At 40.8% G+C, this 22,840-nt stretch overlaps 1 protein-coding gene across 2 annotated transcripts; it reads left to right on the top strand.

Annotated features, from left to right (window-relative positions):
* The first annotated feature begins 11,868 nt into the window (after positions 1-11,868).
* LOC103154123 (fos-related antigen 2-like) lies at positions 11,869-17,896 on the top strand. Of its 2 annotated transcripts, XM_007575312.2 has the most exons (5): positions 11,871-11,952; positions 12,362-12,481; positions 14,778-15,029; positions 15,123-15,230; positions 17,299-17,896. In XM_007575312.2, exons 3-5 carry the CDS (start codon positions 14,793-14,795, stop codon positions 17,860-17,862), a joined length of 909 nt encoding a protein of 302 aa, XP_007575374.1. In that variant the 5' UTR covers positions 11,871-11,952; positions 12,362-12,481; positions 14,778-14,792; the 3' UTR covers positions 17,863-17,896. The 2 variants fall into 2 exon arrangements, with proteins under 2 accessions (XP_016517792.1, XP_007575374.1); XM_016662306.1 differs by having other exon boundaries at positions 11,869-12,481.
* Positions 17,897-22,840: the final 4,944 nt, after the last annotated feature.

The following is a 22,840-nucleotide window of genomic DNA, read 5'->3' as shown; positions in this document are numbered from 1 at the left end:
TCAGAGGATAAAGATGACCTCCATTGCGCATGGCGGTTGATGGACAGTTTGTTAAGAAAGAGGGTGACTGGAAGGCAGCCATGTTAGTCAAAAACATAAAATAAAATAAATAAAAAAAGATGCATGAAATGCAGAGTCCCTGAAGGTGGAGGGTGGGCAGCTGAGCCGTTTACAGAGCACAGCTTTGAGCTGACCTGCAGGAAACAACCACCACTTCGTCCCTCTAATGTTTATCCCTTGTATAACAGGATGGATTATTTACAGTTGCAACTATGCAGCACATAAAGCCGCAAGTGAGAGACTGCCGTCTCGTCTTATGACTATCTCCATAGCAACACCTCCGATTCCAGCTGGACGTACTGGAGTGCTGCCTTCTGACCATCCTTCCATCTAAATGACAAAGGAAAGGATCTATCTGTCGCCACTTCCAGTTTTAAACCTTATGTAGTAATGTAGGGAGACTATCTGTGAGTACAACCTTTGGTTACCTTGGAGACGAAACGTGGGCAAGAGGTTGCACTGACCTCTTAGGCAGCTGATAATGGTTGGCTTTTTTCTTTCAAATATATTTTTTTGTGTGTTTGCCTACAAATTACCCCATTTGTCATATCCTTTCTCAAGCGATTTCTGCCCAAGAAGAAAAGCAGACGACTGGATGGAGAGCGTCATTATCCACAGTGAAATGAGTCTACAGATATGAGCTGCAAGGTCAGCCAGAGAGGAAGACAGCGTTACATGTGAAGCAAAATAAAATGCCACAGATTGCAAATACACTCAGAGCTGTGTCACGATGAAACTACAGTAAAGATGAACAATTTGGCCACATGGACCATTGGTACATTTGAAGAATAAAAGAAGCTTGCAAGCCTAAGTCCACCGTCCCAACGGTGAGTGTTTTACTGGTTGACATGCAAAGGAAATATTTTGTCAATCATTATGCGAACCTAGTGGAAGGATAGCAAAATGTTTGAATTAAGTTTTGGTTTTAAAAAGAATAACTTCAAGATTTTAGTCTAATTTTAATGTGAGACACTGTAAAAACGATCGTGTGCCTCGGTACATGGTGCAAGTATCTGGTTTTAACTGCATGTAATAAAGAAACATTATTTAACTGGGAACATTCTGTTTGAATCCAACTATTTTTTTTTTTTTTTTGAACATGGCTACTTTTAATTAAAACTTTAAATCAGAATGAATTTCCATCAGATTGTTACAGGTGCAGCCTGTGCTCTTCTATAACTAAAAACAGCAGAGCAAGTCGTCATCCCCTCCATTTTGGCATCCATGTATATCCATGTGTTTATGCAGCAGATGGATTGAAATACTCTATTATAATGAAGCACGGGTACTTTCTGATAAGCGGCAGCACAATCCTCAGACAACTAGCATCTCTGAAGGAGGCAGGTTTGAGAATCTTGAAGGATTTAACACAATGTTCAGAACAGAGAAGTGTGTAGTAGTGCGGACAAAAGTTGGTGTGTGTTTGCGTGTGCGTGCGTTATGGGTGGGGACAAAAACAGGCCTGAGAGCAGGTATTTGCTCCTGGGACGCTGATCCAGCCACACCTGATGTAAACATAGACACAAAAAAAGGTATTTAAGTCAAAAATGCTTCTTTATAATCCAAAACCATGAGAGTATTTGTGAAACTTCTCCACAGTCTGCTGCAACCACGTGACAGCGTCTTGAAGAACGTTGTCACGTCTTAGTTTAGCTTCAAGGTTCAACGCCAGATCCAAGGACCAATCTACGCCTAAATGGTGACAGTTTGGCAGTAATTATGTCACGAGAAGCAACCTTGCTGCTTCAGTGTATCCACACATCAGTTCACACCCACTCTGTTCTGCACTAAACTGTTGACCTCCGTCTGCCTCTTTGGCCTGGTGGGTCATGTCCCGGAGGATCGGCTAAAAGTACAAGAAGAAGTGCAAACAAGAAGGTTGCTGCAGCTGACGAGGAAGAGCAAAGGGCGAGAGCCGAGGAGGGGGAGTGATAACGGGGGGAGGAGGGGGCGATGGAGACAGCTCGTGCCAAGTGACATAAACCCCCTTTGGCAGCCTAATTAAATTTTCCACTTTTCAACACTCACATTAAGCCTCCATTGAGCTGGAAGGAATGGACGCACCGGAGGAGGAAGAACCCTCTCCCCCCGAAAGAAGATCAGCCACTGTGCTCCTTTTCTAGGTTTGGTCTGATCATTGAGCTTCACCTTAAACAGTAAGAAAACGTTAATGCTTGGTTCACATTATACGGTTTAGTTCGCTGTTGGTGATGATGATGAGACGGATTCATTTTTTTCATGTCATATTGTCAAAACAATCATGCATTAGGGTTGCGCCGCATTTTCAAACACATTCAGAAAATCATGGAGAATTTAAGAAGCACAATAAAAACCCCAAAAAACTGAGACTTCAGTCCAGTAGTTCCTGGTCCAGCAGTTCCTGGACTGCTGTTTGTTTAAGAGGTTAAACATGAGCAAAGTTCACTTATACAAGTTCATATTCACCATGTTTTACGGTACTGTTAAATAACAACTAAACATTTCAAGGTTCCGACATTTTACAGCCTCAAACTTCAGTGTATTTCATTGGGACTTTGTCCCACATCAACACAAAGTAATGCATAATTTTAAGTTGGAACGAAACATTGTTTTAAATTATTTTACAGATAAAAATCTGAAAAGTGGTTTGCAGTTGGGTCCAACCTTGATGATTCCATCTTTTCTCCCATGATTTCTGGTTTTAGCTCCGTCGATCTCCCAGTCCGTTCGGACCTGCTTCTTTTTCCCTGCTGAAGAAAAACATCCGCTGCCCGCTCACATTAATTTTCGATTACTGTGCAGAATTAAAGAGATTTGTTATCTTTAAAAATAACTACATAGGAAAGCAATTGTCACTGTATTTTTGCACAAATTAGTCTTCGGTATCATTAGTACAGGTGAAAGCCCAGCTGAAATTACTGTTTCAATAGCCCTGTTGTTATAAAGGAAGGGCAGGAGTATTCATTACCATTATTGTCTTATGTTACCATTGGTTACCTGTTTGCAGACACCATTGCTTTTTATCAAAAAGCCTCAGATGCAGGAAGTGTCTTCTGTGAGAATTGCAGCTAAAATAATAGTTTTCTGCATCACAAAGAACTTCAACAAGTGATGTTCAGCTGCAGAAAGAACCGAGTCCAGAAAGCACCCAGTTAGGCTCCTGCTCTGGGGTGAGATTCTGACTGCAGAAATGTGTTGCCACCAGTACAGAGCTTGTTCAACATTAGCAACACAGTGAGGCAATGATTTTTTTTTGGTCAATGGACTTGTGGATGAGACGGGCAGCAAGAAGACAACACTGTGACTGAAAATCTGCGGGATGTTCATGAATGGGGAGAAATGTGCAAAGGAAGAAATGGTAAAAGTCATCCAGAGTGGTTCAAACATGATCCATGTGTGTGGCTGTTTCCCATCAATGTTGGCTTCCACCAGTTTCTGCCTTAAAGCATTGCCATGAAGAGAGAGAAGGGGCAAACTCCCTCCAAGAGCAACTTCTTCCAACAATCTAGTCACATGTTCTTGTGTTTTCCAGCATGATCATAATCTGACCTTGAACCAGCAGAACAGGTGGATAAACAAACTGAAACCAAACCCTGGTCAACTTCAAACACTACGTAGGTAGCAAAAGACAAAAATAGTTATCTAGCATATGAGGAAGAGTCACCAAAGAAAGATTAGGACTGGAAATATCAACAGTTATAAATTTAATGGACTCGCTAATTAAAAATGGTTAAAATTGTTCAGGATATCATGATAGAGAAATGTTTGAAGAGTTGCACTGAAGAGATCAAGTAGTTTTTGTTCATTCTCTTTACACTTTTATTCAAGTCCAATTATTTTTTTTAAGTAAAATTAGTGTTTATGAGCAGATTTTTAAAGGTGTGTTATGGAGGAGCATAACAACAGTGAAATACTAAGTATCTGCTGCGTGTTTCTGGTTTTGGAAGAGCACATTTCCAAGAACGAGCAGTGAGAGGATTTAAGAGCACATTAAAGAAACTACCAGTCTTCCAGAACAATTACTCAACTCAACAGTTAAAACAATGAAGACTATTCTGCAGTGAAGAGAAGTGTCAGGAAGTGACACGAATGCACTTAGAGCTCGCACACAACATCTTTTTATGTTTCCGTAACTACATGCACGATTGCATGTAAAAACGTGCCACAAGTAATCTTCCTGTAAGCAGCACCAGATCAGGAAAGGTTTCCAAACACTGCTACCACTTCCTGGGACAATTTTCAGAGGCAGAGGAAGTGATTTGTAAGTATTTCCTGGCTTTAGGAAGAAATGTGCAGACAGTTAGCAGAATGGATCAAAAGCTCTGAAACTAAGTCATCCTCAGGTGAAAATCCAAAGCAAACAGTCTCTTTACCACCCACAGTTTTAGTTCAACAGGAGACTTCTGGGAAGTATTTTCACAGACAACAAAATAGCATCATAAACAAAGACTGAGCAGCTGCACAGTTGAACCATTTCAGATGTAAAGCATCAGACCGAAACATAGACTGTTGTGTTCACCGTAATGCGTCCTGTATGAAGGACTCAGATGGAGATGGGGGCAGCAAGCTGGTCTTGCATTTTAATCATGACTTGAGAGCAACAGCACTTCATAATTGTGCTGAATGTTCTGAATTATGTGTTGTATAAATAAACACCAGCAGGATGCACAGGGAGCTGCACCTAAATCTGAGGAGATTGAGGTTGTTTTAGCTGAAAAATAGCTGGAGTAGCACTATCATCATTACAGCCATTTTAGATTGCATGACAATTATGATGTAAGTGGCTATACTTTATTGTAGTGAGTTACAAAAATGGGCCGCAGCTGTATCACAAACAGCTGTTTTTAGAGAAGCAAAAAGTACAGCAACCAGCAAAACTATTCACGTTTGGCGTGCCGGGCGGCTTGGTTGGTATAGTGCATGCGCCATGTGCAGAGGCTGTTGTCATCGACGATTTTGTCCTGGGTTCAATTCCCGAGCTATTTGCTGCATGTCTTCCCCCTTCTCTCTTCCTTCTTATTTCCCATCCTGTTCAATGGAGTTAAACAAGTATTCATATCCCTTAAGTTGTTTTTCTCATTTTGTAACCGTGTTTTTAATTTTAAAATGGGCGATGGTGGTAGGAGTTCGCACTGCAATCGGCGGGTTGCAATTCTCTTCCTGATATCTTGGCTGATTTTTGTTTTGTTTTGTTTTCCATTATGTCATACAAGGAAGGATTGCTTTTGAGGCGTTTCCTTACGATGTGTCCACAGGTGTGCCTTCATTTCACTATCAGGAGCTTAGAAAGTCATGACATTGTTCATCATCTTGGCTGTTCCAAAATTTTGGCTTGTTGCAGGTACAAGCAATTTTGATGATCTAAAGCTGAGCTGAAAAAGGTACAGTTTGGTCAGATTCAATGTCAGGCAGTGAGAAAAAAGGTTATCAGGCAGTATTTTATCCACTGTATGTACAAATTGGCTTTCAGCTGTATATTTGTTGGCTAAGGTCAACAACAGCAGGACTTCTCAACAAAAAATCCATTAACATTCCAGACTGCGCAACCCAGAGTCTGCTCTCAGACCCGTGAGCTCATAAATTACTGACAACCTTGTTGACAGACGGAGATAAACTGGCCCATTGTGAGAGAACTGTTGCTGCTCTCACCGAGCGCCACTCCAGTGTTATTTGATTTGACTGTTTTGGGCCAGCGACGAGGAAAACAACTCGCAGGAGGACCAAAACATAATAATAAGCCCACTTTTGTCAGGCAGCCAACACTTTCCTCTCTTCTGTTTCTTGCATCGAGGTGGAAGTGGAGAGGGAAAATTTGTTTTCCTCCGTCAAAAACAAGCCGCCCAGTAAAGGTGGAAGAAACGTCAGGGTCCTGCTTGTTTGCGAGCTGCAGGTGGCTGAAGTCCCCCGACCACTCATGCGCTTTCTTCTCTCAGACCCTGCCATTCGTTCACTTCTTCCACTACATGCTTCAACAACACTTCCCCTTCTTACCCGGAGCTGTTTGTGCCCCGAGTCGTGTTCCGTTCTTCTTTGTCTCGAGCTGTGACGCACTTCCTTCCATTGTATCAGGAACTGATACCTTAAAGCTGCTGAAATTACTGTCAAGAGTCACTCAAGTGTGCTGATTGGAAGCTTTTGGGCATCAGGGCAGGTGGTTCACCTGATTAAACAGGGCTGTAGGTTAAAATAACAGACTAAATCTTTGAAGACAAAGCTGAAGTCAGACAGCGGAGAGGCAAAACCAAAAATCCTCCTTCTGGTTGCGGATCTGCTCTTATTATTCAGGTAAAGGGGACAATGACTTGTTTCATGAAAAGAAGTTAACCATTTGTTTACAGTAAAGGGAGCGTCATCTCTACATCCAGATGGAGCGATGCGTAGGCAGGTTTCAGGTCGCAACACATCTCAGCCCTACAGGAAAGACTTTCTCCTTCTTTTAACCCTGACTAATATTAATGGAAATGGAATCTCTTACATAATCTATAGCTCTGAATATATGCATACCACAAACAGCAGATTGTTCCATTTTACTGGGCACTTGCATATCTAATGTAAATATCCAATCAAAGCTGGAAGTTCTCAAACAACATCGTAGGTGAAGTGTACAACATTTAGAAAAACTTGATTAGTCTTACAGTACACAAAGATCCAATTTTTTTTTTTTTTTTTTTTTTCCTGCGACTGACCAAACTGCAGGGCAGTAGATTCGACAAATCCATATTCCTCTTTCTACAGTCGTGCTCTCTGGAGGTCATGGACATTCACATTATCCCTTTTGATTTGCTAAAGTAGACTGAACTGCATCTGTCACCAAGGCAACGGGTAAATGAAACCACGGATGGAGGGTTGCTTTAATTCACAGCAGCCACTTCTTAAAGCCACGCTCCTGCACAGCGGGTGGTCTGTGATTGGATTTCTGTTTTAAAGTCAGAACTGCACAAAATACTGAGATGAGATGGAACATGTGAGTTTAACGCAAACAAACAAACAAAACCAAATCTGTTGTTCGATTCTAGATTCACCCCTCTTTTTGCTGCAGACACGTTTCACCGTTTCTTTGTGGCATTGCATAACAAAACGGCGCAGTGAGTGTGTAAACAGGCCACTCACACGATAATAAACCCTGCTGTCAGTCATGCTGATTGCTCTTTAACCCAGTCTCCTCAGTCTGAGTCAGCACTTTGGTGCCTACGTATGTCCCACTGACAGCACCTGAGCCGAGAGATAAGCCATGCTGATCGCGCTGAGTATTATCCAGGCTAAGGTTTTACTGCATGACAGGTGAATGACGCTACAGGCGAAAGCGACCAAAAGAATGCAAGGGCAAAAAAAACAAAAAACAAAACAAAAACTAAACTCAAACACTGATCTCAGGTAAACACCTGTTTCAATAACGTTTAGCAATAAAGAGAATCAGGGGTCGGAAATCCATCCTGGATGCATCTAATTTTGCAGAAGCAGCTTGGATTCTTCCTCAAACACAGAAAGCTCATCTCAGTTACATCTGCATTCAAATCAATGTATTGTCAAAATCTGCATAGCCGTTATTTCAGAGCATCAGTGTGACATTAGTGTTTGTAATGTAAAGAAAATGGGACTAAATATTCAGCAGCAACTCTTGTTTTCTAGGAACCCGCTGCTCTCACTTCCCGTGAGGCATTTGGCTTCTACTAGAAAAGAATGTGGAAGAAAACTGATTTTTATCAATTTAAATGTCATATGAGACAAAAACATGAGCTCCTGGAACAAATGAAAGACATTTTTCTTTAAAACAACAACAAAAAAAAGACTTGCTGACATAACACCTTGAAATGTATTGACCTTGACCTGTTTTGCTTTTTGTTACATTATAACCACAAAATTGTATGCATTTCATTGGAATTTGAAATAGCAAAACTAACTATTTGCTCTTTTCAACTGCATAATCGTACAATAGCTCTTTTTTTCCTACTGTAACTGACCTTCTTTGAGAGCCTTTAATCGTCTGGAGAGAATAGTCCTAGATATTTTCTTCACATCCAGATAAGCTACAAGGAATTGGCTCCATCTTGTCAATCCAGACCAAAACTTCTTAAAACTTTATTTTTCGTTACTTATGGCCCGATTTTACTGCCTTTTAGCTTCTAAGACACAGACTAGCCTTTACTTTTCAGGTTCAGATTTATCACGTGATACCCTGAAGGGAGCTTTAGGCACGAGCCATCTTGCGTCACGAGCCTCCGTCGCGCGGCCAGGTAAGCTTCTTGTGCTGCAGTCTTACAGCTGGTTATAGTTCCTAGAGGAGATGTTCTACGCACCTGATTCCTTCTGATGTGTGATGGCTGGACATAGACGCGTCAGTGGCGCGCAAACTGCGCATCGGCTGACCTCAATGCGCGCGCGCTGACCCACGTCTTCACTCTCACCTGACCGTGACCCCTTAGATAGGGCCTTTAGAGTCTGATGTCTTTTCGCTTCTTTTTTATGTTCACTTAAACCAAAGATTTCGACTCTTATCGGGACCTGTCAACACATCAGACCGTGTTTTGCCGCCAGCAGCAGCTCAGATGATATTTAAGGCATTAATTATTATAGGACTATGGCTGATTAGATTCCCCTCGAGCAATTTAGCAGAAACTGTGTCGCTTAGCAACACTGCTCCCGTTCAAAAAGCTGCGCCGCTGGCATATTACAGGCTAAGCATTCATCATAAATTAATATCACTCAAATAGAGATGTATGAAACATCTGCACGCTTTCTGCTCCTGGGAACAGCAGCACATCCAGGCAGCGCAACTCAAAAGCTAATGCAGCAAAAAAAAAAAAAAAAGACTTCCAGTGAGTCTGCCAAGGGTTCACATGTTGCAGGACTGCAGTGTTACAGCTGAAATGTTCATGTTTTCAACATGAACATTTCAGAACATGAACAGTTAGTCATTTGACTCTGAGCAGAGGTTCAGAGGCATCTCAGTAAATTGCAATATGATGAAAAAGTACATCTATTTAAGTGATTCTGAATACAAATGTGTAACTAAAATGGATCCAACAGGTAACAGTTTGTGTTGCATTTCTGTGTTGCAGCTTATAAAAGCCCAAGATTCAGTTTCTGAGAAAATGACATTACGTGAGATTATTTCCTGGACAATAACTGATATTTTCAGTCTTTTTCTCGTGATTCTTTTGGCCATATTTTGTTATCAAATCATTTGTTAGACTTATGCAACACACCAACTTTCTGAGATGATGAATTTTGAAGTAGTTTTCTTCAAATACAAATTATAATTACCAAAGCTAAATGTACATATGTACAAAATAAATTACATTTATCAAATAGTATGAAATTAGCTTTATGATTTGAAGCATTGATATAAATCAACTTGTCAGTGTTCTAATGAACTGTTTCGGTCAATTCACTTCATTTTGTGTTACCAGATGTGTTGAATTCAACAATGACCAAGCAGTACATGTAAGAAAGGGACCAAAAATAAAAAATAAACATAAAAATCTGGCCATTATTTAAACATTGGTCAGCTTTGCCACAAGCATCACTCCACCCCTCCCCCTCTCCACTAGTTTGAAAATAAATTAGTAAGTAAATAAACTTTTATTCACCAGGACGAGTGTTTCTGGCAAACATTCATGCTGGAAGGAGCTTTAGGAGCTCAGAACACCCAGCTGTGGTGATGCAGATTAAAATAGGAACCGTAGCAGATTGGATTACACTTAATAGGACATTTTATATTGCGGAACGTGTCACATTCTGGGCGCTATGCCCTTGTTCATGAGGTGCGTCCGAATTACAATTAGCCCACATTTCACAGAGATTCAGCTCCAGCATTTGTTGTGCTGACCTAATCAGTGCTGCCGTGTTGAATCTGACCGCTCTCTCCTAATTACACACAATGGGACTTAGAGACATTGGGCAAAAAACACAATTGTGACTGTAAAATTGTACGTTCAGTCGGAGCCAGCCCAAAGTGAAGCAAGAAAGCTCTTGAAACAGTAACAGCCAATTAAACCTGCTTCTTCCTTCTCAATTGTTCTGAGAAGCTTTACCAATGGTTTTCCTGTGGCAGTGGCCACAGCTCCCTTCATATCATTAATAATCTTCTTCCATTTAATTCTAGTTTGACTTTCTCAGAATCACCTTTGAGGTGAGATTCTGCATGCACTCCATAGTAAGAGTGACCATTATCTTTTACTTCTACTTCAAAAATATCACCCCAGAAGTGTTTTCTTCTCTCACCAAGATTCATAATGATGGTCTAGTCTTACAAGGATCCCTGGCAACCTTTGACAGGTCTTTGGACTTGCCTGAGGTGACGAAATGGAGTGGTTCGAATGAAACAGGCTGATTCTGTAACAAGTGCCTTTCTCACACATAATGAGCTGAGTACTCTCTTAAAGGGATACATCTTATTTCTGTGCCCTGTGGGTACACCACCACTCTGTGCAGGTCAGAGCGCTTGGATAGTTTGGAAGGGGGATCAGCTAGTTAGAAATCTTAGTTAAAGTATTTTAACATTTATTTGGAGGGGATTTTGTACAGATCTTCTATCTCTGGTAAAAATAAACCTACAATATTTAATGTAAATGTTTAATTTCTTTGGAAAGGTTCAAACTCTATTGGTCTTTCTACTGATCTATCTATCTGTGTTTAATAACATTTGTTTTTCCAACTGGCTGAACTTGGTATTACCTTCACACACACACACACACACACACACACACACACACACACACACGTACTTGAATGCAAACTGAGGACTTTGCATTGACATCCATTCATTTTAATAAGTGCATTTATGTCTAACCCAGACATTTTATCTAAACCTAACCATTACTAGTCTATTCCTAACCGTACCCTTAAATAAAAACTTAATTCACTCCACACTTCTAAACCTAACTAGCAGAACTAGTAGAACTGCAAAAAAAAGTGAGAACAAGGAAAATGTCCTTGTTTCCACAAATGACCTCCCTTTGTTGGTAAATGATGTGAAAGTGGTCCTCTATATGCAGTTTATACCAGTACACACCCACACACACACACACACAAAACAGTCTTCAGAAGATTAACAAATAGAAAATATGAAACAAGCAATGACTTTACAAGTTGGAGTGGAGTAAAACAGCATACATTCAAACTAATATCAGTTTTTAAAATCTTTATAAAGCACATATTTGGTGTATTTACACTGTAACATAGATATCTCGACACCAATCCAAGATGATCGCATTTAATGTTTATGGACTCCAAGATTCGCCCCTCACAAATCGTTCTGGAGACGCCCCTGTCAGTGTCGGATCATCCAGACTGTTGGGACCTCAGAGTGCCTCTATAAACTTCCCACAGTTTGAATGTTTTCCCTGATTAGTAACCGAAACCGGACCCCCGGCGGCCGGAGCGCTTTCTCAGAGCTGTGGGTCCGGCGGGCTGCAGATGAAGGGGAGGGAATCCCTCCAGTGTCTGACGCTTTCTTTTTTACCAAGGAAACCCACACGCTCTCGCTGACGCAACTGCCCATTTTAGGAAACATGCGTCAATGGGCCGAAGAAAGTGAGACAAAACCGGTGAAGTCCACAGCGGATCGCTGACGTCCGCCGATACCAAAAATAAAATAATATAAAAAATAAAAAAAACCCGCTTTAACTGTAAACCACGTTTTGGATCTTTAGTCTCTGGTGTCCACCGGGGGAGAAACGAGCTCTGCTCTCTCTTTGCTGTGATCCACAAGACAAGAGGAGCGAACCCCTCCCCCTGCTGGATGTTTGCAACGCCCCGCCGTGACGTCGGACGTTTCGTTGGTGTTGAAAAGCCGTCGCGCTTCTTCTTAGTGCCATTGAAGTGAGTCATCTCTAGGAAGTGGGGTGAAAAGGGAAAGAAAGAAAAAAAGTTCGAGGTGTTCCGTGAGCGACAGAGAGAGCTCAGAGCAGAGTAAGTAGGCAAGGCGGCGGAAAATATTCAGAAGAAACCTGCCTGAGTCACACTGACTGTTGACTTCAGGCTGAAGTTTGCGCACCTGAGAGGATCTCTGATAGCCTCGTCTACCTGAAAGCACAATAGAAAATACTTTTCTCACAGGGCTACCTGACACAACCTGCAAATATCTTTAAGATGTTTTAGATCAGGTGTCATAACTGCACTTTGATAACTCGCTCTTGGATACCTGAACATCTCCAATAAGAGGATTTTTTTTTTTTTTTTTCTTGCTGGTGCCTTTTTTTTTTTACAGCGGGGGAATTGTGTGTGTGAGAGAGGGGAGGAGAAATAAGAAAGAAAAAAAAAAGGCTCCAGAGCTTTAACAGTCCCCTGAAATCTTCCTCTGTCCCGGATCATGTACCAGGACTACTCCGGGAACTACGACACCTCGTCCCGCGGCAGCAGCACCTCTCCGGCCCAGCCAGAGTCCTTCACAAGCGGCAGCAGCACGATCGGGAGTCCGATCTCTACCTCAAACTACCAGGTGAGACACACGGACCAGCTGCAGGCGCAGAAACCTCGAGGAATGCATTTCCCCCCCTCCCATTATGAGTTTGTAGAATACAAATAGCCGTATTAGCGAATGAATATGTTTTTAAAATGTTGGAAAATGTGACCGACGCGCACGTTTACCAGCGAAAAATCTGGATTTTACGCACGCAGACAAAGCATTTATTATTTAGCACAGAGCGTTTCACACGATTCGATTGCTATTCAGTTCAAACTGCCATGGATTCAAGCCTCTGATTTGTAGCTGACATGCAGTCCTGTCTATCTGTAAATCTGTGGCTTTCTTTGTGTCGTCTAGCTGGTTTGAGATACATTTTTTTTTATTATGCATTTTAACCCCGAAGAACCGACAGACTGAGCTGATCGGAGATAAAGCGTGTTCTGGATGCAACAGGCATGTGTGGAGCCGGGTGAAATTCACGCAAACACGCTCTTCAGAAGCAGCGCTTCTTTTCTTTTCTTTTCTTTTCTTTTCTTTTCTTTTCTTTTCTTTTCTATTCTTTTCTCTTTTTTTCAGCTGATTGTGATTGCGGCTCATCAAATATTGCGGAAATATTTTATTATTATGTACCGGACCGTCTGATTGGACGCGACGGGCTCTCCGGCCGCACATGGCACATTTCCTCCAGCGGGAAGCAGCTCGCACGGACAGAGCGATCAAACGCCTGCATAACGCTTCCTTACTGAGGAAATGCCATCCATTGAGCCGTTTAGAAAACAAAGACAACGGGATCTGAATATTAACTCAGACTGCAGCGTGCTTGAATGCTTCGGAATATATATCTATATAAATATAAAAATAAATCCAGGACCAGGCATGTTATTTCCCCACACCCCGGTCTTACGTCTGCTGCACTTCTGTGGAAAAGTGGCGTCAGGCTCATGCAACCTTACAGTAAACGACTTTTGGCCCGCATCTATCAGCCTGTAATCACTCACTGCCAGTTTTCCATTACATGACCTCCTGTTTCTCTGTTTATTGGAGCAATAGAATATTTTATCACGCCTCTAGCATTTCGTATAACGACTCCAAGGAATGTCCGTGCCTCTGCTGCAGCGAGTTTATCCATCCATGCTTGTTTTATTACTTAACAGGATTTTTTTTTTTCTTTCTCCGTGCGGTATTTCTGGATAAGAATTCCCGGCTTGTTCGAGCTGGCCGCTTCCCCCTTTCTTACTGGAACTGAGCTCGGTTCACACGTGCTGGACAAATCCCATACACAGTGAGTCATTGTGATAAACAAAGTTCCAATAGACTGCCGGGATATCCGACGGAAAGTCGGGAATAAGTGGAGGGGGGAAGGCTCGGGGAGCCCGGGACGTGCGTAAATTACGCGCAGCTGACAGGTCCTCCATCTGTGGAGGAGCAGCGATCTGCTCAGAAAAGTGTTTATCCAATGCAGACACTCTACGAAACCCCTGCTGCTTCTCCAGTTGGATTTTTTTTTTTATTGTGAAACAGGGTCGAACTCAGAAAACTCTGAAAAAGGATTAAAATTACTGTCTTCGTGTAATGAACCATCACAGAAAGAAAAAAAAAAAGTGTGGGTTTTAGTATGCTGCAGTTCCATGCTATATTGGAAGGATGCTCAAAAGTTGGATATTAAAAGGACGATGACAAGTCAAAAAGAAATAAGCAAATAATGAAAACCTTTTCAACTAGTAGACGACTCGTTCCTTTCTTGAATTCCTGTTCATAAAAACAACTATTCTTTGGAGTGTTTGGTTTGGGGTGGACATTACCCTCTCTGGATGCCCTTGGAGATGCAACTGTGGATATATATATAAAAAAGAAAAAACCAACGGAAACTGGTGCCTGTTTTAGGTTTAAAGTTTTCCACAAATTAATGCTTTCTTTAGTTTCCAGATGGGCAGCAAACCGACCCGTTCCACAGAGCAGATGTTTCATCACCGTTGGTCTCATTCTGCTTTTTGTAGAACAATGAGATGTGCCGGACACTTTTGGGCTTCCCCACATGATTCACTGCATGTGTCACCGTTCCACTCTGGGGGTTACAGTCGACGTGGATTGAATCATTACTATAAGCCTTTAAACAGGGGGGTGGGGGGGGATGTGTGAATTTAATAATGGTGGGAGGCGTTGGATGCAACACCCGGTGTTGGTGCTTCCAGCAAATTTATGCACTGAGATGCTCAGAGGATTAAGAGGCGAAGACGAGTTTTGGCCGAACATGGTGACTGTTTTTCAACCCGTTCATCGCTCTTTTTTTCTCTCTTCTCTTTTGTTTGTTGTTTTTTTTTTTTTCCAGAAGTACAGGGTTGACATGCCTGGCTCCAACAGTGCCTTCATCCCTACAATCAATGCAATCACAACCAGCCAAGACCTGCAGTGGATGGTGCAGCCGACCGTCATCACCTCCATGTCCAACCCGTACTCCCGCTCCCACCCGTATGGACATCACCTGACCAACGGGCCGAGCCTGCTGCCGCACAACACACTGGCCCGGCCCGGGGTCATCCGCTCCACCGGCGACCTCAGACGGCGCAAGAGGGAGGAACAGGTGTGTTAGTCTGAGAGTTTTACATCACAGTCACCCCCGCCTATCGATCCAACAGCTCGTCTAACGCGTCTTCTTCTTCTCTTCTGCACGCAGCTGACCCCGGAGGAAGAGGAGAAGCGGAGGGTGAGACGGGAGAGGAACAAGCTGGCCGCAGCCAAATGTAGAAACCGCAGGCGGGAGCTGACGGAGATGCTGCAGGGGGTGAGCATCACCGTCCAGCTGATCGGTGCACAGCTTATTTGTGAAGACGTGCGATCCGGGCGTTCTGGCGAGAGCCTGAACTCCACTCCTGCTTTTGCAACCCCGCCGGACTGGTTTCACTCTTTAAGTGCTGGCTCTGACTGAAGAAATGACAGGCGTTGAAAAGCTTTTTGTCTCAGGCGGCTGCAGACAGAGGTTGGGCTGTCTCGTAGGCAGACAGTAACGGCATCTAAATGGACTAATTAGTGGAATTAAAGAGAGGCTGAGCTTGTCAGACCATTAAAGAGGAAGACAACCTGGAGTAGTGGATCTGGCCGTAGGCAAAATTTTAAACGTCGCACACCAAAAATCAAAAAGACCATCACACTGGATTTTTTCCTTTTTTTTTCTCTCTTTTTTTTTTTTTTTACTGATCCAAAAGTAGAAACTTTCCAGTGAAATTAAGCCGCAATGTTTACTTGAAGACTCGCGTCAGTCCTCACGAAGGACTTCCTGATACCTTTGCCCATGAGTCAAAGTTCTCAGACAGCATGTCGGCTTTATCGCTGCCGGTCTGACGTCCTGCAGTAATTTCCTCCTCTCTTTTTCTTTTGATTTGACACGTCTGTGTACAATGGCCAGAGGAGATGGCATCCCCTAGAGACACAAGCGACACACAGTCATTAGGCGACGCTCAAATTCAGACACTCGGCTTACAGGTTGCATGGCGTTGGTCCCGAGGTCTCCTGACAATAAATCAACAGAAACAGAAGCGGATGAACACTGCCCTCTTTTGGTGTTTTAGGAAATGACAGAAACCTTCTGGAGGCTCTGCTGAACGAATTAATAGACTTGGTACAGATTAATGATCGTTTTGTTTCCAAATCTCTGAACAAAAGGCAGTCTGCCGTGTGCTGCGTGTTACTCCCTTCGCTCTCAGGCATTTCTGTATGATCACTGTCAGATTCAGACAGAAACAGCCGCAGGAATTCTGCTTAGAAATCGACTGCGGCACGTTGCAGAAGCGAGTGAAACAAAGCAAAAGAAGATACAAAAATAAAAATGAAATAAAAAAAAAGGGAGAACAAATATGACAGGTCTATAAAATTCCCAAAAGAAACACAACACTAGAAAAATATAAGAAAATAGATAAGTCAAACAACTGAATACCACCAAAATAAAAAAGGTCTTGTGATAAAAATGTAAATTAAAAGAATGAAACAAATACTAATTGTTTTTAGTATCTTAATAAATAAATGGCTGAATGAAAGAACAATAAATGTAAGAAAAAAACACACAAATAAAATATATTTTAAAAATAAAAACAGAACATAGTAATAGAATAAATAATATAGAAAAATTAAAAATATTAACCAAAGAGAAGAATCAGAAGTAAATGTACTGATTAACAATAAATAATTATGTTTTCATAAAATATAATTATTTAAATTGATCATTTGATAAATAAATATCAATTTAGGAAAAATATAGGAAAAAATAAGTAAATAAATAGAATGGAAACTGGAAAATGACAATAAATCATTTTGGTGGAATATTTTGAAAATGTAAACCAAAATATATTCACGTAGAAATATAAAGAGCAATTTTTTTTAAAAAATATGTACATCACTAAATAAAAAGATAAACGACATTATAACAAACAAATAATGGGAAAAAAAAACAAATACATAGATCAGAAGAGGAACAAAATATATTACAATGGAAAACAATTGCAACTAGGAATTTTTAATGAAAAATAATAATTTCACAATAAAAAGCCCCAATGTAGTTATGTTATTTGAATATATTATCATATATTTATACATATAACTATTAAAATCATTACAATGTAATATTCGCATATTGTAATATAATAATAATGTCATATATTAGTAATAATGATAAAGATGTAAAGAGATATTACTTGATTTTCAACACATAAGGATTTAAAAGGTTAACAGTTTGTCCAAAAATCTATTTCTGACGTTTATTTCGTATTTCCTTCAAAGTTTGTCCATAGTTTCTCAGACCTGTTGCGCTCTTGCCGCTGCCCTAACATCCCAGCTGATGTTGTCCTTCCTCTGAACAGGAGACCGAGAAGCTGGAGGAGGAGAAGGCCGACCTGCAGAAGGAGATCGAGAGCCTGCAGAAGGAGAAAGACAAGCTAGAGTTCATGCTGGTCGCCCACAACCCCGTGTGCAAGCTGCCCGTCGACGAGCGCCATCAGCAGTCCAGCCACCACCAGCAGCAGCAGCAGCAGCAGTGCAACCCGCTGCAGCTCACCATGCGCCCCAGCCTGAACCCGCGTGCACAGATGAACCAGGTGGTGGTGAAGCAGGAGCCCGAGGACATAGAGGAGGAGGTGGGCAAGCCCCAGCGCTCCGTCATCAAGCCCATCTGCCTGGGAGGCGGCGGCATCAGCGGCGGGATGTACTGCCCGGACGGAGACAGCCTCAATACGCCGGTGGTGGTGGCGTCCACCCCAGCAGCCACGCCAAACGCCCAAAACCTCATATTCACCTATCCCAACATGATGGAGCCCGAGAGCCCCTCACCCTCTTCCGAGTCCTGCTCCAAAGCCCACCGGCGCAGCAGCAGCAGCGGCGACCAATCCTCCGACTCCCTCAACTCACCCACGCTCCTGGCGCTCTGAGTCAGCCAGGGCGGGGCGCCGAGGCCCAGCTGGGAAACAAACACTGTGGTTGAAAACAACGAGGACAGACTGCCCCTCCATCCCGAGACCCTCTGGCTCTCGCTAAAGCACATTGAAAAAGTCCAGACCAAGCTGACCGTGTGAGTCGGCTCCCCCTCCTGATGGGAGGCAAGGGAGGTTGGGGAGGGGGAGACCCGTAAGGGCTACGCCGCGTTTCTTCTTCTTCTTCTTCTTCTTCTTCTTCTTCTTCTTATTTTTCTTCTTCTTCTTCTTCTTCTTCTTCTTCTTCTTCTTCTTCTTCTTCTTCTTCTTCTTCTTCTTCTTCTTCTTCTTCTTCTTCTTCTTCTTCTTCTCCTCCTTCAGCCTGAACGTTTTTGTATCCATCAACGTGTGTGCAATCATCCGCCATCCCTTCAGCATTTCAACTGCAGAGTGTTGATTTGTTTACTGACATTTACGACAAAAAAAAAAGAAGAAAAAAACACAACCATCCAGAGAGCGACTTGTTAATATATTTTTCTGAAAACACCTAAAAAGCCATGCGGTCGACGCTTGCACTCTGCCGATCAATCTGTAACAAATCACCAAGCGAGGTCAGCTTTCTGCTGGGATTTCTGCAGAGAGGCCAAGACTCTCATTTTATTTTATTTTATTTTTTCCTCTCAGACTCTTATGACTCAATTCAGGACAGAGTGCACACTTTCTCATGTTATTTCCATCTCTCTCTGTGTATTTATGACCTGTGCTGGTGGAATTTTCTTGTCCTCTCCTTTAAATCTGCAAGGTGACCTGAGGGTGACCTCCTCAGCATTACAGAGAATTTGAGCCATCCAGCTCCTCAATAAATATTTTCTCTTTGTTTTGCCATAGTGGCTTGAATTTGCAGTAGTATTGTGTGCTTTTTTTTTTTCTTCCTTGGTGATTCTGTACCTGAACCCTGTTTTTTTTGTTTGTTTGTTTGTTTGTTTGTTTGTTTTTTGGACAAAGTGTATGTGATTTACATTGATGTCAGGGATTATCTCTCATGTGTTTTAGTAGAACCCCCGTCGTTCGTGACGAGTGACTGTGGCAGAGGTGGTACTTTCAAAAAAAACAAAAAAAACAAAAAAAAATGGTTTCATTTAATTGTTGTGAGTCGTCTTTTGCTCCGACATTAAAAAAAAAAAACAAAGTTTGAACAAAACCCTCCTCCGCTTCGTTCTCTAAATAAACATCCTTTTGTTCCGCCGCTGCCTTCTCAGGGGCCGCTCGGGTTTCAAAAAGCCAAATCCGCTTTTTCTTGGCACGTGTAAATCCTGTGTTTCATCAGTCCTCGTCTAAAATAGAAGGAGGGATTTTTTTGGTCAAACTTGAACAAAAGCCACGGTGGTCCAGATTGTCGCCAGCTGCCAAATGATGTCAACCCTGTTTATATATATAAATATGTATAGGCTATATGGTGTTTGTAAAGCAGTCACTTTTAGTACAACAAAGATGTTTAAACCCAACTCAGACGGGCTGGTTTCTGGGTGCAGGAGGTACTTTTAGATGACGAGGAATAGGATGAAGAAGACTCTCTCTACAGCTGGCCTGATGTGAAAGAGCTAACACTTTGAAGAACTTCTTGTTCATCATTTGTATATGTTAAAGGGGAAGTGGGCTTGGGCTATCGTGCACTGACAGAACAGCGATATTTACCATATATTTAGTTTACTTGAAACATTCCATATGAATTTAACGCGACGGGGTTTGAACCCAAACAGCCCTTTTCTTTTTCTAATGACAAGAATTTGAGATGATTCCCGGATGCAGAAAACTACATTTTAAAGCCAATCCAAGCTGCTGCTACTCGTTTAGAAAGAACTCGTCAGCTGTTTTTTGATGTAATTTTAATTTGACTGGCTGTTTTCAATCAACGGGGGGGGGGGAATCTTTAATTTGGCTGGACAGCACAAAGGGACAGATCTGAGAACCAAAACCGTCTAAATGTCTTTATGTCGGAGCGTTCTGGAGCCCCCCCTCTCCACACACATAGGAAAGCCATCGACTGTAGATGTTCTACTGTACATGTCATCTGCTGTCTGTCGCCTGTTGAACTACAATTTCTTCTTCTTCTTCTTCTTTTTTGTTTTCCCAAATGCTTTAACTGTTCAAAATGATTCAAAATGAATAAAAACAGCAATATGTATAGCAGTGTTTGTTAATTTAAAAGAGTAATAATAAAATAATTTTCATCTTGGAAAATGTCTGTTTTCATGCTTTCGTTCAGGTCGCCGGATGTCGAGATTTTAATTTAGGTCCATTACTTTTGCTAATGATGGCAATATTACAAATACATTTCATATGAGGCACAAAATAAAATCAAAGCTTTCCTCAGCACTTCTATTTTTTTTTATCCATCTATGAGGAATACAAACTATATATATTTTTTACTTTAATATTGAGCAAAAAATAAAATGCATGAAATCGAAAATAAAAAATGCAATAAAAAAATTGCAATTAAACAGGAATTAACTTATTTTCTACATGTAGTAGAAAAAGGTGTATTTCAGCTTGCACTTGTTTTATGTGTGCAAAACAACAGTGTAGAGGCTTTCCATGGTAAAAGACTCAAAATAATCCTGAAGTGTTACAATAGACGTCCTTGTATCCTGAATAAGCATTAGCAATTCCATTACTCCTTTTAAATTACAGAAACCTTCAGGTAATAAAATTGTCTATAGTAATAAAAGGGAACAGAAAAAGCATTTTTTCATGAATAACTACTTAACAGAAAATATCAGAATGTCATCAGCATATACCGTGATACAGCAGCTGGCGCAAATGTGCATGAAAATAAAAAAAAGAAAATAAAAAAAGTAAAAAAGCCCCAGTCATTTTGCTCATACAGTGAATTTATTTAGAAATAACATTTGTCCACATGTGACTGTGAGCTAAACGGTGTTAAGCCAAGAATATCTATTTCTCCTGAAAAAGGTGATGTAACTTGGCTGATGCCTCAGCAATAAATGATGCAAAAATAATCCAGGAGTGAGGAAAGATAATAAGTCATGATGTCCTGAAGAACAATAAAAAACCCACACCACTTCACCTCTATATTTCTAAAATACAGACATTTTCAAACACTCATATTGTCATAAGTGTGATAAAACACAGAAAACCATTTTCAAGAACTCAAATTACATTTTTAAGTCATGACTCAAACTGCTGTAGGATTCTCAGTAAACAGATAACATACAATGTCATAATATCATCAACATAGATGTTTATATATTATCTATCATAGATTTGCAGTTGTGTGACTTAGATGAAGACATCAGGTATCTACAAAAAGCTGAAAATCTGCCCCAAGAGAGTACATATTAAGAGAAATATTTGTCCACATCCCACTGTGAACTATATGTATTGCATCAACATGACTAAGAAATAATGACATATACAGATTTTGACATAAAGACAAAATTATCTTCAAATTTTCAAAATTATAAGAGTAGCTTTAAACTATTCCAAAGAAATATAAAAAATATCCATGCAAAAATGTTTCAGTATGAAAATACTAGTTAGGCCTAACTACAGCGTTTCACGTAAAACCTTGATCTTTTTTGTTAAACTGTGGCAAATCTAGTTCAACTAGACACAACTAAACATATTCTGTTTTGGAGAAAAACATGAAAGGAGCATCAGAAAAAGTTCAGTCACTGTTGTCAAGTTGATCACAAACTGTTTTTTTTTTTCAGGGCCGACAAATGTTAACCAGCAGAACTAAGTTTATTATGCGTGGAGTGTATTACTAGAAGTTCAAGACCTTGGATGCAACACCAATTTAGGCTGAAAAGATCAGTTTTTGTATTTTTCATAAATTCACTGATGACACACATTTTACATTTTAGAATTGAATTTAAGTTTGGATTTTTAGTAAAATAGCAACAATAGGTTATCTAGTTCTGATCGTGGATCATTTTATCATGTTATTTCTGGCATAAAGACGAGTTTTTGTATTTTTATCAAGTCAATGATGGCAAATAAGCATATTTAAAATTTTACACGTGCATGTAAGTTTGGATTTTCAGACAAAATAGCCACGATATGTTCTTCTGATCATGGATTCCTTCTAACTTGCTATTTCTGATTATTTTCTGGTTATTCAGACTAAACGTTTGGATAAAAATTAGCCACACATGAGAGAGCAGGATCATTTTTCATACAAGACTTTTGTCAAAAGGGTTCAACTTTGTTTTTTTGTTTCCGTTTCCTGCTAATAAGAATTTTGGTAAAAAGGCTGAGGCTTCTTCTTCTGGGTGCAATGGCAAACATTTTAGCGTTTGCTGCCCTCAAGTGGAACTGTTGTGGAATTACAACACAAAGAAGAAGGCTTGGCTTTAATAACCTGAACTACAGGTTCACTGCGCTGCATCATTGCTCGGACATGCACGCTTATAATGTTTGTTTTCACTATGATTCAGAAAATCTTTCACCTGCAACACGAAAGAAATTTTCTATTGTACAGAATTGAAGAGAGCTTGGTGTGACATTAGTGAGACTATTAAGGTTGTTTCAGACAGAGTTTCATGACGTTAGCTGGGATTTAATGCTACTTTGTAAACAGAAACCCAGATTAACCACGAGAATTAAAGTATCCCGATTCTGATGGAATTTAAAAAGTTGAGTTTTTAGGCGTGGTCCTATTGGGTCAGATAGTCAATTCAAACTTTTACAAGTGGTTTCTTGAATTTGACTGTACTACTTATACCTTCATAATATTTCCAGGACTTACTTGGTTCTTTCCTACAATTTACAGATTCCTTTGCGTTCTAAGAACGGACAGAAAACCTTCAAAAACTTCCATTGAACTATCATGAAATGCACATACTACCTTCTCCATTATAAGGTGAATTTAAAGTATTTTGACATTTTTGTTTGTTCTAAAACCTAAGATTAGATATAAATTTGTAGCTCTTTAATTTAAGACTGACACATAATTTACACAGTACATAGGTTT

This window comes from Poecilia formosa, unplaced genomic scaffold (genome assembly GCF_000485575.1).
Source record: "Poecilia formosa unplaced genomic scaffold, Poecilia_formosa-5.1.2 Scaffold8, whole genome shotgun sequence".
In the NCBI taxonomy this organism is placed as follows: domain Eukaryota; kingdom Metazoa; phylum Chordata; class Actinopteri; order Cyprinodontiformes; family Poeciliidae; genus Poecilia; species Poecilia formosa.
The sequence above is the reverse complement of the archived record's forward strand: the minus strand, read 5'-3'. Positions and strand labels throughout refer to the sequence as shown.

What these genes read in the sequence shown, in the direction of transcription:
- LOC103154123 (XM_016662306.1), top strand. Translation starts at nt 12,353, where the DNA reads ATGTACCAGGACTACTCCGGGAACTACGACACCTCGTCCCGCGGCAGC. An exon ending in TCTCTACCTCAAACTACCAG is followed by an intron (nt 12,482 to 14,777) that starts GTGAGACACACG and finishes TTTTTTTTCCAG; the next exon opens with AAGTACAGGGTTGACATGCC. An exon ending in TGACGGAGATGCTGCAGGGG is followed by an intron (nt 15,231 to 17,298) that starts GTGAGCATCACC and finishes TCCTCTGAACAG; the next exon opens with GAGACCGAGAAGCTGGAGGA.